Below are 15,059 nucleotides of genomic sequence, written 5' to 3'. Positions count from 1 at the left end.
GATAAATATCGTGGTCAACTTATTTAACAGAAACCTATCAGATTTGGAATGTGATGTACTCAAACAGGGGCTAGACCTTCTCACCAATAATACATATCAACCAATTTGATCTCAAAGTGAACATGTAAATTAATTCATATGGTTACGAAAATTTCAAAACAATTTGGTGCATTCTCCCAAAGTGAAATCATTTGGATCCTATTCAATCCTTTTTTCTAAGAGAGGCAATGGATATGTAGATGCTCCGGACTTGTCATGCACAGATGAGGCAATATTATTGAGAAGAAGGTTGTTGAGTCGGTTCCTGAGCTGGGTGCTCACCTCTATTTAGGCATATCAATTTTCATGCACTAGAATGTGGACACTCAAGATTGGCTGACGCCAGGGAGAGTCTTTGGTACAGTACTTTCACTGACTACAATGCGGCTTTAAGTTGAATCATTGAGTAACAGTTTTGAACAAGATCGGTCTCCTCGAAGGGGTTCACACAGATATCGGATTATGAGAGTATACAGGAGGCAAGTATAATGAGAAGAGGGTGGTGGTCAGCAGTGTTAAAGTCCGCAGAAATTGATTAAGGTAAACAGGCAATGGTCAACCTCAACTGCAACATTCAAAGCATCTGAATTTGAAAGTCTACTTAGTGCTGCAGGTCAGACAAAAAATGATATTCATGTCTGAAGAAAGCTGAAGTGCACAAAGTGGTTGTGGGGTTGGATCGTCCTGCTTTTTCCAGGACGTTTCTGAAAAACTGGTATCTATTATGTCAGATGGGAGAGGTTTTATGGGTTTTAGTGGGGATAACATCTGGAAAAGATAGTGAAATGTTGGAGAAAGGAGGGTAAAGGTAAATATATACAGTGTTTTTATACGACATAAAAACAGCTGATGGTGGCAAATTTTGACAGTGTATGAGGGAATGGATAGAACATGGATTCTCAGAGTTAAGCCTCATTTCAGAGCACAACTGTTATTGGAAACGGTCTTGAAGTAATGGTCAAATATGGCTCCAAAAATACAACACTTGCAAAAAGTCTGAATAGTCCTGAGGGCTGATAGTACGTCTAGGTACATTCTATGTTTCTTGCTAAGCTTGTGTAAATACTGATTGAGGATGTGTGCACCACTGGTGCAGGTGAGTGTGTAGGGTGCCAAGAAAAGAGCTAAAATCAAGGGGTCTCAGTTTATGGTGGGTTGTAGTGCATCCATTACATGCGTCTTCTACCATGCACCTATTCTTTATCTCATCAATAAGAGGTAGGACACCCATTACATTGGTCTTATAGCATGCCTCTATTCTTCATCACTTCAAGAGAAAGTGGGACACCAGTTATCTGGTTCTTATTACAACGTCAGCCGTTCTCTAGATGTCTTAGATAAGACACATGTGGAGCCAGACATAGTACCTATTTCACAGCCACTGATGTTCCATCAGGTACACTCAAGTGAACATAATGGCCCACCCCCCTCCTGATTCTCCTGGATTGCCCCTCTAGTGCTTACAATGCACTTGCGATCATACTACAGGCATGCACCTTACCTGGTTTTCATGGCATGGCCCCTGGCAGTATTCTGTTAAGCTCTCCAGTGTCTGATTGATGAGGGCTACATTTTTCTCATTTATGTACAGTCCTAGCAGCCCCAGGCCGCCAGTAGTGCTGCCACATATACAGTCCAGGAACTGCAGGGTCTCGCACACGAGGTTATAGTTGGTCTTGTTGTTCTGGCAGCGCAGGAAGTTCTACAGTAAGAAAAGAGAAGACAAATATCACTATGCTATGCACAATAGCTCATACTTGACCTCTGACAGCTGTGGGTACCATTAATAGCGGGTCAAAGAAAACACGATTTTGGTGGTATGAACAATCCTCTCCAAAAATATTTGTGGCAACACAATTTACCATAAAAAATCAAAATAGGATTCTTCATTAAGAAAACCACTAGGAACCAAAAGAAATGAGTGCTACAAGAGATGCAGAGTAAAGATGCACCAAGTGAAACAGTGGAGGAAAAAACATAAGAAGCTAGCTGGAATGTATTAAGAGTAGTGGTGAATAAAAAGGTTCTACATAAGGAGCATATGCCACCCTGTAAACAATTATAAAGAAAAGCATCCTCCTGTCCCTCTCCACCAAAACCAAGCAAACTCCATCCCCATTACAAATGAAAGCTCACTGAAAAAATGAATTTCATTTAACGTTTTATCACAAGTGTCCTACAACCACCACTTCAACATAGGAAAGCTGATGCAAGGATCAATAGTCAAACACAAAGGACAAGCAATAGAAGTTGCTGCTAAGATTCAGGAGGCTCCTCCTTTCAAGTAAAAACTGCGCTTTCTAGACTCCTCCTCCCTCAAGGAGGTGGTGCCGTACATTGGGGTGTCTCTCCGTGAACTACAAACGTGGAGAAGATGGGAAAGCTGCAAGTTTGTGGATAACATTTCTACTGGCAATCTTTTATGAATTGCCCAGATAAAGCTCAATTCCTATTTGCCTATTGCACCGCATAAGGTATCCATTATTATATACAGAGAAAATAACATCTTAAAGTACAGCACTGGCAAAACACTGGATAGGCTGTCAAGGCAGGGGCCAGGGAAGATCGTAATAACTTATGCTTCTAAACTCCCAACATACAGCTCTAATCAATCCATTCAACACCTTCCATAGTAGATGGGAAACGAATTGCTTTCTCGGTTGTATATCTATCAATCTGCTCCCAAAACACATCCTGATATTTGCACATGAATTATAGGGGCTCAATATGTTGATGCTAACCAAGGAAGCGCTTTGATAGCATGAAATGCCTAACCAGTGTCTTCACTTGATGTAGGAGTTTGCAGTAAAAGTATAAAAGATTAAGAAAAATTAACATGACTTTTGCATCATACACTTTGGGGAAGTGAATGATCAAAGGAAATTTATTTGGAGAAGATCAAATTAAATTAATACAAATTAAGGTTTTGAAGCATCAGAATAATAGTGTGCATGCCTTTCGGCTGTGTTGAGCATTAACATTTGTGGAGAGCTTACCAGATGTTTAATAATCACAAAACAAAAAGCTTTCACATGCTTTTACAGACCACACATGAGCATCTATGGGCACTGACTCTTCAGGTATCAGTAAAAATATACATTAAATGCTGCTTAAAGTTAGAAACTAAACTCAAAAGGGTCCTCACCACAAATGGCACTACTCTAAGCGTATGAACCTATGCAAGAGTCCATGCGGAGGACCAACCACCATTCAACTGAGTCAGTCTGCTGTTTGCCACAAAGATTTCTATAAGCAATATGGAGCACTGACTGTAAAGCCACTCACCTGAAGATCCCTGTTATGGTTCTCACATAGCAGTTGCAAGAACCGTAGGATGGGCTGCATGATGGTGATGACTGCGCTCATTTCCAGCTCATCTTTGGGCTTCTCTGCTGCAGACGAGACACAGTCCATCGATGCGAAATGGTCATCTGGATCTGCTTCCCGCCGGAAGGTGCTGTATGCCTTTCTAGTCGCTGTAGATGCTTCCAGAAGTTGGTCCCGAGCTTCTTCGGTGATCTGAGAGCTGAGCTCTTTGGCTGTGAACGGAGCAAAATAGACTAGGATCACACTTTCAGCAAGTACAAAAGAGACCCCTCTGCAGCTGGAGGGGCAAGTGTGGAAATGAAATATTTAAACCACTGTTGGGAAAATTGGAGAAAACAAATCTGAGGATGATTTGACGAGCTTGGACAGAACACAGCTCAATTGAAAAAAGCACATCTAAGTTCACAAGGATAGACCAACTTTCCATTATTAACGTCCCTTTGGATGCACATATTTGTTCTACCACAGTCCCACCAAAAAACTTCCAATGCTTCCCTCTCAACACCCAGCAGGAAGCATTGGAGCGGTCAACTTCAGTTCACTTACAGCAGTAGTAGTGTGACAGATAAGTAAAACATGTATGAGGTGTTTGAATAACAGTATCATTCAAGAGAGGAGGCTGGAAATAACTTCCAACTGAAGCAGCCCACATTATTGATGAATTAATTTACTTTATACATAACGAACTAAAACAGGACACTGGCCTATTACTTTAAACAGTGAGAGGGGGCCTCTTGAATTCTTATAATCATCAAAGTTTGCATGTAGTGACTAGCAGTATAGGTAAAAGACAAAGTCATCCTCTACTTAACAGTAATGTTTGGCAGCTCATGAAGCTGCATGAAGAATGCCGAAAAGTTGAACATCTGTCCTGGACAAGTGCCAATTCCTTCACCAGACGAAAGAGCAAATTGTTTCTGGAACACCATCATTAACAGATTCAACCGGTCCCCAGCTCAATGCGGTCTATTTCTAGAGTCTTTCCCTTAGTAGCCCTCTCAAAAAATATAAAAAGCAACCATCCACTGAGAAGTCTCAAACATGATCTACAAAAGATACATTCGCTTTTGGTCTAGACCGTGAAATCGCTCCATTTTGGAATTATGCGAATGTGATTAGGAAAGACAGAAAAATGATTTTCTGAGGCAAAAGGAACTCCGAGTGCTTTATGGATACTGCTTCCAAACACTAGGCTCAGCATCAGGAGGTCATTACCTAAGTCACATGATGCAATTGTTAAGAGGATTACCCTGAAATGCCTCATTCCATCCTCACCACCACTGCAGGTACCAAGCACCTTATGGGGAGGACCTTGAGATTCACTGAAAGGATGTACTAGAACTACTAGCCGTGAGCTTACAGACAAATGTTGACTTGAAAAAGCAACCCTTAATCGTCAAGGTCTCACTCTTTGGAAGGAAAAATGGGGGCACAAATTCCTTCAGACATCTGTATTAAAGATAATCTAGCAAAACTGATTCTGAAGCAGGACTGGGGAAAAACTGACGTTAAAGGAGAAGACGTGGAAGCACAAGAGCCTCTTCTGTTCTGGACATGCACCTGGATCTTGCCAGAAGGCTTGCCTTCAGCACCATATGGTCAGGCCTGCTGATCAAGAATATATGCAATGTCATTAATATAGTATCCATCAATGGAAAAAACTATTGCTGCAGCCAAGTCACTTTCCATTCTCCCTGCAAATGGACTACGGGGTAGAATAAGCTATTTGCACCAGCAGGTGGTCAGTTTGTCAGATAGAAAATACAGAGAGTCAGATTCTCTGGAGGAAAAGGAGGTGGGGGTAGATGGGTGAAGAAGAGTTCACTCTCCCCTACTCCAAACACATGCATTTACAAAAAGGGAGCCCAACAGAGCATTCTAGAGCAGCTGCTCTAAAATACCCTAAAAAGGCGGCCTGCTTTTCCTCTTTCTCACAGAGGAATCCTTGTACATTTAAGAGCAGGATGTGCTGAAATACCCGATTCTCTTGTATTTTTGGGTGCTGGTCCAGCATATGAATCCAAAGGGTCTTGGTCCCTATATACTTTATTGAAGACTAATTTTATTCTGAGATGCATAGACTCACATCTGCTCCCTTGAGAACCACGTCCATGTCCCCCGTCTCAGAGCTACTCTGCTCGTGGTGGGCAAACTTGCCTGACCCAATAATCATCTTCCTAAATACATAGGTGACAGGAATTTATTTTGGTTATCAGTCTTTATGTACTGAGACTCCTAGGATATTTCAAAGAAGGAATCCACAATAGAAACATTCATTAGAAACTGAATGCAACCAATTATGCAAACCCGAAAATGTATTGATGGATCATTTACGTGCAGCAAGAGCAAAAAACCGACCTGGACATTTCAAACTGAGGTAATCTGAAGCCAGATGTCGCTTTTCATTCATTACTTCCTTGCGGGCAAGACACAGGTTATTTTGATTTAGTTGCCTTTCTAAGAGAGCCCTGGTTTCCAAATGTCTGGACGAAGATCCGAGCAGATGGAAGGTACATAAGGAACCTACCAGAGATGTTTGGATGCTGCAACTAACCTGGTGCATTCGGGGACATGATCCTTTCCAGTCGTCTGTAGGAGTCAAGTATCCCCTATACCTAGTATGGGTCGTGGAAGAGCTGAAGTGACTTAAGGACTGAGATGTGTGGCTGATATGTAATGAAGAAAAGCTTCAGTTAGTACTCCATGACATCTGCGGGATTCACCGTCAAACAATATCTGCAAGCTGAAACAAATATTGGGAAGCTGGCAACAGAGTCCATGTAAGTGACCAACATCGCCCCACTTCTTTATATCACACTGTGCCCCGAATGTGAGTGAGCCAAAGACTGCAAATGCCACAGACTTCCTACTTAAATGATAATTACGTACTTGTATAGCACACGACTACCCAGAGCCATCTCGGCACTTGTACGATTACCGCTGAGGAACCCTTCCTGGCCTTTCCCTGTAAAGTGCCCACTCCTGGGCACTCCCAAGGTGAAGCCAGGCATCCTAGCGTTGCTGGGGCCGTTGTGGAGATTAAGCAAGCTATTGCCCAGAGTTGCAGAGTGGGACTCATGATTCGAATAGGCACCGAGGCGAGAATTATCAGGTCCGAGGAAATTGAGCCCAAGACCGGCCGAGGCGGGAATTGAACCCTGGTCCCGGCCAGACTTCTGCATCAGGGTCTGCCGCTCTAACCATTGAGCCACACTTCTCCACAGAGGAAAAAAAGTTGAAGCAAGATTTCTCAAAGATGCTGCAAACTTAGGAGAAACTGAATGCACAGTGCAAGAAACAATATACAATAAACCAATGTAATTTGAGCACAACATTTTTTTTATTGTTCCCGTACTGCAAAGCATTCTGATAGAGAGCAAGACCAACTACATTTAAAAATGTTAAGAATCCCCACCTTCATCGCTCAACATTTGTTCCATGAACAAAAGATATGGATTTTGACTAAACATTCTTTGGTGGTTTATAGGTAGAAAATCAATAACTGCCTATATGGATCACAAAAACGTCTGGTACGTTTCACTACTACAGAAGGTGAGAAAAAGTTCAAATACATGGTCACTTAGAAGCACCTTCTTCAACAATTCGCACCTTCACTTTATGTTCCCTCCTCAGTGATGCAGAATTCATTTGAATTGTTTGACAGAAGGTTTGCTGGACGAGTAAGCATTAGTTTACAACCCTGGCTAGGAACCTCTCACATATAGTAAACTCTCCTCTCGTGGACAGTCTGCGTGCTAAATCTAGAACCAAGAAGATTTTGTGGTCCTCCTACTGCAATTATACTTTGCTTGACACCAGGATCTGCTTTTTTGGGGCCCCCTTTGGCCGATTTTGGAACTCATTACTTACTCCATGTGTTAGTGCCATATTAAAAGAAGCCCCCCAGGTCATATCTGTGCCATGTGCCTACATAGGGTGTCTTATTAATGTATGATTTAGTTTCAGGAGGGTTTGCATAACCTCACACATTAGTATGAAAAGAGGCCATTTTGGTGGACAGCTACCCCCTTCTCTCCATGAGCTGTTTTAACTCTCCTGGCTAACAAGACTCACTGCACCAACTTACATCTTAGGCTCAGAATGTTACTTTTTATTAGGAAACCCGCCAAATACACAATGAACTGCAGCTGCACGTCTACACTAGAACAGGTCAACAGCATGAGCAAAGCGTAGTCTGTTTTTGGATTTCTAAAGTTAGGTACTGTAGTGCACTTGCCTCTTTTACGCACTGGTGCATCTTTCTCCAAGGAATCCTCATCTTTCTTTTTATTCCCCAAGTCACTTGTGTTCACAGTTACTGTTGCTTTAATTTCTTGCTGGGCCACCTTCATCCGATCATAAAACACCTTGAAGAATTTCTCAGACTTCTTGTCTTCTGTAAGGCGACAGAAAAAGGAGAGCTACCAAAAAAACAGTAAGGCACAAATTAGCAAAATAGGAGTTAATGGGTTAAATATAGTCTTAGAGAATAGAGAAAAATAGTTATGCTAGATCACTATGCTTGCTAGATCAGAACATTGTGGGCACATTGGTTGTTGTACCATATGGAGTAAGTGAATTTAAGTATGCAGCATAAGAGGCACTTTAAGACCCATTGGTCTTCAATGTCTGGCAAAATTGAGTCCCAAAAAGCTTATGAACTTAAAACACCCAGGTAGAATACAGCAACCCCACAATGCATAGATTTCAATTGGCTACATGTCTTCGGTCTTCTCTAGCTAATTCACAAATAAAAGACTGACCACAGATTTGCTAGCATAGAGAACACAGGGCACGTTAGGGACAGGGGACTTGGTTGCCTAAAGACACAATCACACAAGGCACTTCTGTACAGAAGGTCTCAAAAACATAAGGCGGCTCACGGCACCTACCATATTGTGAGCCGATAATGCTAGTTAACAGATTAAAGGGACACATGTTTACACTGTACAAAACTGTTACAAAACCAGAATTGTTGATAATCCCAAGGACGGGTAAATATTACTAAACCACTGTTTTAAGATCCAATTTATTTTATACATTAAAACGAATCCATGTTATAGAGCAATACTTCTTAGGTTCAAAGACCTAAAAATACACCACTAAGTACACTTCTCAGACTGGAAAAAAAGACCTTGGGTAGGAGCAAACTGTGAGAAGTTGGCCTAGTATATGATGTTCACTATTCTAGTAAACACCTTGCACCAGTCCAAGCAACCCTTAGGGTGATGGTTGTAAGTCAACCTTATAGACCAGCTATCCTAGTGGTAGCGTGGACAGAACAGTCTTAGGCTAAAAGACTCTTGCGGGCGTGTAAAGCCAGCTGTTTCACCATATGTAACCCCTTGAATATCAAATGAAAGGACACCACACAGGATATATATATAAAATATATATGTATTTGTTTACTAACACACTCCTCTGAACTCTTTATGAGATCGGAGGCCAAAGCACATAACAAGATACTTAGTCAGAATACGTTAAGTTGCACAATTTACAGTTAGGCCCCAGGGGCGAAGCAAACCATATATTAAGAAAGTGGTATAAGTTCCTCCCCCCCCCCCCCCCGAGTTTTATATAGCGCAAAATTGAACCGAACCGAATCAGTTATCAGAGCGCTTCACATAGCACCAGTTACGTTACATGAGGACACACTTTCATTTTTAGGCACGGGGAGATTAAGTGATTTGCCCAGAATCACAGGGGGTTTTTGGCGTCGTTACCGAGACTCGAACCAAGTTCCCCAGGTCCGAGGTCGAGCGCCTTAGCCGTTAGGCCAACCCCTCTCACCACGTCACGAGAAAAGGAAAGGCCTAGGGCATCGCTGGGGCTACACTATCTGAACCTTAGTTTAGAAGTAGGAGGCCCACAGGCGGCGCGTGCAGTGTCTTTACACACACACACGCGTGAGTCAATACAAAGTCAATGGGAACATAGAAGTTGGATTTAGAAGGATTTAGGACACTTACGGTTTAGCTAGGAGGAAACAACTAAAAACCTAGACACTTGGATAGTCAATACCCTTGGGAGCACCGAAGTACTCGCGTTACCTCACCCACAGGAAGCGGGTGCATAGGTGTGAAGATGTGTCGGGTTTCGCCGTTGAAGTCTATGGAGCCTGTGAAGAAAGATGCTGCAGGCGACCAGGAGGAAGATGTCCGGGTGGATCCAAGGGTGGATCGAGGATGAAGAGGACCTGAAAGCAGAGGGGACAGAGTCTGGGTCACTAGCCAGTGACCGGGTGGAACCAGGAAGGAACCAGACGACGTTGAGGAGCAATCAGGTGCTGTCGTGAAGATTGTCTCTTCAGCCACGCGGACCAGGAGGCGTCGAGGACGACCAGGTGCTGGAGAGGAGTTGTCCCATGAAGGTTCTTGCAGATGGAGGGGTCGACTGCCGGATTGGAGTCAACAAACCTTGGCAAAGGCAACCCACGCAGGATTCAAAGAAGGCTTCTGATGCAGACCAGCAAGGTCTGAGGTGCCTCACCTTTGCAGGTAGGCAAGGGCCAGTCTGGAGCAACCAGACCAGCGAGTTGGTTTCAAAGGATTGTCGTCACAGAGGCTACTAGCCAACGGGCCAGCAACCGGACAACGCGTCTAGCAGAACACAAGCAGAAGGGCCCCACGCAGAACTCGTGGAGTGTGGAGGGCTGATCTTCGGTGCAGGTGGAGCTCGGATTCGGGACTTCTCAATCCCCAGTGCACAGCTTCAAGGATACCTCAGGAGCTGCATAGTTAGCAAGTCGTGGACTTTTCAAGATGTCCAGTCCCACGTTTCTCGTCGCCTCCACGGATCTCAGCTATGCTGCAGACGTGAAGAGAGGGTCAGAGAGGTCTGGAAGTCTGGGTCTTGTCAGGCTCTGTGCTCGGGTCTCGGTGGGACGTCGACAAAGCAAGCCGTTGAGTTGCTGGATGGTGCCTGGTTACCCAGGGTGGTCACTCCTTGGCCACAAGGAAGATTCTTCAGTCTTCAGCAGAATGTCGAAGGTCCAGAGTTTCATGTCAAGTTTCGATTTTAGGATTAATCTAAAGTCCTAGGACTCAGCTCCTACCTTTATACAACTAAAAGGGGCTGGATTACTTTCTAGGTCCCTCCTATGGGTGGGACAAGGAAGGGGGGTGGTTACACCCCCTTTCCTTTGTGCAGTTTCACGCCAGAGCTGGGGCTGGAGTGCCCCAGCAACCGGTTTGAACTGGGGTATGCATGAAGCACCTAGTGTGCCTCAGGCAGTGTCTCAATCTATTCAGCCCTCCCTGTCCCAATACACAAAGTCCTGTCTGGGGTGGTGCTCGCACCTCTCCAGGCAGGAAACCTATTGTCCAAACCTCCGTGACTGGAAGGACTCCGAGCAGCAGGAGGTCAGACTTGTGTCTGTGGCAGCAGCATCCATTTTGACACGCTGGGGCTCTGGTTAACTTTAACCTGGATAGTCAGTAACAACATGTCTTCCCCCTCTAGAAGGGTGGAATGCTACCCCCGTCGCCAGAATTGGTGAGGGGGTAGTATTCCAAAGCGTATGACACCTTACACGACATGTTTAGATAAAGCCAAACCAAAGTTAGCATTCAACCGCGAGGATTATAAATGCACTTAAGAGTATAAGGTATGGCGATATCATAGAACAGCTATAAGGACATGGTTCCGAAATCTGCAGACAGGCTCAGCTCATGCTAGAGCACCAACTCACACATAACCAAGCACTCTGCCTCCAGGATTGTTAAGGCCTGCCATAGGAGTGACTTATAGGTTACTGTGTGTCTATATATAAGGGTAGATATAGGAATACTATACCTAAGCAAGGGGTGATTACACGACCTTGCCCCAGCAGAGTGATCAGCCAGTTGTGTCAGTTTGAGTGGCCAGCCAGGGGTGGCACAATACATGCTGCAGCCCCTGGTAGGCCTGAGTACCTAGGGTACACTTCTACAGGGGCTGACAAGGTGAACCAATTCCCAATTGTGGATGTACCTAGAGTACATGATGTGAATTTAGAGAGAGTGCATCTGGGCTGTGGGTCTGATTAGCAGGCCCACAGCCACATCTAAGTCGAAAACCAGTAAAACAAAAAGTGGGGGTGACCATAGGAAGCAGACCCCACTCTCCTACACAAACCTTTACTCAATATTTATGTGCTGTTGAATTATTGATATAAACATTAGTTGTGTTGTCAACACTAGCTGTATGATCTGATACACTGATAGTTACATCAGAATCATACATTGAGCCATCATTAATATATGCAAACCGTTTATCATTCCTTAAGAGCAATTTGGTGACTTTACAAAATATATTACTACTAATTTACTGAGCAAAATAGTTAGGAAACATTTATGCTAAACTTTCCTGTAGAATTTTACACACTTATGAATTTGTGTAACTGTCTCGTTAAGAAGTCTCTATGAAATAGCAGGTGCTCTTCCGTCGCCTCCCAGGAGACACAATGGCTGAAATTAAGCGGTAATGTGTGTATTATTTATTACTGGAGTAAAATCGAAATGTTAAGATTTGTTCCAATATAACAGGTCTATATTAAATCATTGAAATTGAATCTTATGTTTTAGCCTTGGCTCTATAAAATGGGTGACATGCTAAAAAAGACTAACAGAGCTTACGCTTACTCCATTGGCTAATCGACTTACTAGTACGGATGACATGCATCTACTGGTTTACTATGTTTTTAAAGGTTTGAATCTACATTGCTTTGGTTACTATGGTCCGTCCTTGAATCAGAGAACCAAGTTAACAACTGTTTCACACAGACCATTTCTTGAGATGGCAGTGGTTAGACAGGCGCTTAATACGTAATGTGGAGGTATTATTCATCAATCTATGAAGATGAAATGTAGTGGCATAAGGGGCGGATTATGATGGCGGACGGACTTGAGTCCGTCCGCCACCAGAGAGTAGGAGGGACCGTCCGCAGGGGCAGCGGCGGTCCCTCCATACAGATTAGGATGTAACCGCCAGGGTGGCGGTCACATCCTCTATTTTTAACATTGCGGCGGGTGGAGCTTCAAGCTGCACCCGCCGCAATGTTAAAAATGCATGCACAGCATTTGCGTGCACAAAGCGGCAGGCACCGCGCGGTGCCTGCCGCTTTGTTCACGCAAATGCAGGGGGGTACGATAGGTACCCCCCATGTGCACCCCCCACCCCCCTTCACCCTGAGGGCCCGCAACGGGCCCCCGAAAGCAATCTCCGTATGCTTTTCCACGGCGGAAAAGCCGCCGTGGAAAAGCATACTTTCTACGCGATCATAATATGGCTGGCGGTGTCTGATAGACACCGGCAGCCATGTTATTGCTTTTCCGCCGCGGTCGGAAGGCGACCGCGGCGGAAAAGCTGCGGACTGAAAAACGATCCCCCAGCCATCCTAATCTTGCGGGGGGGTCTTTTTCAGTCCGCAGCGGATTTCCCGCATCCTCCGGGCCGGCGGTGGCTTCCGCCGGCCCGGAGAATGCGGGAAATCCGCTATCCTAATGAGCCCCTAAATGTATATTACTGGTATAGTAATGGCTCTACATAAAAAACTTAGTATGGTTAAAACAAAACTTCGTACTGGCATTTTGGAGATGAACGGTGCATCTGTTATCTTGGTCGATAAATTTGACTGCTTATTTAGCTCCAATTAAACCAAGCAGCTGCTAAAAATGGGTCATGAAAACAAACAGTTACAGCATGGTGATGAGCCAAAACCCGAGACAAATATTGTAGGAATATGAACCCTGGGATAAGTACATTTGGGAGCCCATCCTTACAGGCCGAATAGCAGCACAAGCGACCCACGGTAGGGATCACATTCAGAACTTTTAATCTGCTGCCAGACTGGTATTTCATCACCTGAGCACGGTCTTTTGGGGGGGAGGGGGTTGTTGAAGCCAGCAAAAGTATCAAGCCGTCTATACATGGCAAAGTGATCAATGCATACAGAAATACCACGCATGGAAAAGCAGATGTTGGGATACATGAATGGAAGCTGCTATCAGCTCTTAGACCACAACTCAGACCTAGCGACATTATTAGAGTATGTGGTCACTAGTCTTCTGCGTACAAAGGAGACTGCTGTGGTCTATTTATTATACACGGTTATAAATGGCATACAATTTTAAGTCCAAGAATCTCGAAATACTTTCATAATCCAAGAGCCCAGCAAGAGTGAATCAAAGTACTGATGTACTTGACATCACCCAACTCAAGCCACATTGAAAGTCATAGTTTTGGGTTAGAACACCAGCCATTTACTGCACTACAAAGGAAAATGTGATAACATGAGAACATTCTTAGAAATAAATTACTATTAGATTGAATAGATTACGCCAGTAAACTCCCTTTTCTCAGAGCATTATGACTTTCAGAGCAATGTCACATCTGACTCAATTTTTTCACCTAAAAAATGATATTGCCTAAAATTATCCTCAAAGTCATCAAGGCATATTGTGACTAAGTCTTATCCGATTTAAACAAGACTAATTCCGATAGGCCACATTACAACACACACGTTTACAACGCATACCATTACAACAACTTGTTTTATGGGGAGCACTGGATTTTGGAATAGTATAATTTAATATCCCGACTCCAGTCTGTGCAACAGTAGGGACGGTGTGGGATTTTAAATCCAACACCTTCTGCTGTGGAAAAGTAAATTTTGCCATGTTCTGTGTCCCTACGTGTCCTCCATCTTATGTTGTGTGCATGATTAATATGCATATGTATTCCCCATGTCCGATTAAAGACGCAATTATAGTTGTGTCCACCTCTAGTATGCCAGTTCCCAGTCCTCGTGAATACTACGAATATCAGGCCTATGTAAAGCTACGTTGCCACGTTTCCCAGTGTGCACGTTATTTCATTGTAAAGTCCCCGTTTCTAGGCCTCAAAAGGGCCCGGACACCAGATTCTGCTTCTGTCTCCTGAATCCTCGCTGAGGAGCGATACAGCCCCCACCTGTGTTCCTAACCCTTCACTTACTTCCTGCCTCACAGTGCCCGGTTCAGCCTGGCTCTGCCTACGAGTCTGCCAAGAGTATGTTATGATTCTAGTTATCAGTCCAGTCCTCCTTCTCTACATTCCTAAGCTACTGAATCGCATCAATAGTTTCCGTCATAGTCTAGCCTTTACGTCTCCATGTAAGAGAAATACTGTATTTATGGTCATTTAATATTCTTCAACACGCACTACATGTAGAATAATGCATGCACCAGTCTTAGAGTCTGTTAGCCTTTACCCCGATAACTTTTGGATTCTATCAACATGTTCTCTAAACATCAGATACTAGATATTGTTTAGGCACATGTCGCCCTGACTCTCCAGACTTTAGTCTTTACTCCTAGCACAGAGTTCATAGCCCCCAGCTTCTCCTAGTAACACGTCATTGTCAGTTTGCGCGCACCATTAGGTTAGAGGTCCCGGCTCCTTAGGTAGCCCCCTCCATGTTTCCGCCCCATTTATGACATATTCTGTTACGTTTACATCACATGTCTATGTATACGCCTCTTGTTAAACCCATTTTCACCCTTATCTTTCGCGACTGCTATTGACCACACCCACTGCTCCGCCTATTGTATTCACTGTAATGCAACTGTTTTAGTATATATACTTGTGTATTGTTATTAAAAGTTAGCGCGCTCATCCCAGATCCAGCCCCGGCAGCTGCCGGGCCCTGTCCTCCTGTTCCTGTGCAGGTTGTC

General features: G+C 44.0%; 1 protein-coding gene across 1 annotated transcript in view; it reads right to left on the bottom strand.

Annotated features, from left to right (window-relative positions):
* The window catches only part of ITPR1 (inositol 1,4,5-trisphosphate receptor type 1), a 1,533,308-nt gene that overhangs the window by 325,915 nt on the left and 1,192,334 nt on the right, over positions 1-15,059 (bottom strand). Inside the window, exons 40-42 of the mRNA XM_078661662.1 lie at positions 7,604-7,787; positions 3,325-3,578; positions 1,541-1,741 (exon numbers count right to left, since the gene is read on the bottom strand). Of these exons, the coding sequence (XP_078517788.1) occupies positions 1,541-1,741; positions 3,325-3,578; positions 7,604-7,787 (639 nt within the window). The remainder of the gene's footprint in view (positions 1-1,540; positions 1,742-3,324; positions 3,579-7,603; positions 7,788-15,059) is intronic.

The sequence above is a fragment of the Lissotriton helveticus genome, chromosome 9 (genome assembly GCF_964261635.1).
Source record: "Lissotriton helveticus chromosome 9, aLisHel1.1, whole genome shotgun sequence".
Classification (NCBI taxonomy): domain Eukaryota; kingdom Metazoa; phylum Chordata; class Amphibia; order Caudata; family Salamandridae; genus Lissotriton; species Lissotriton helveticus.
Note: the sequence above shows the minus strand (reverse complement) of the source record. Positions and strands in the feature narration are given on the sequence as shown.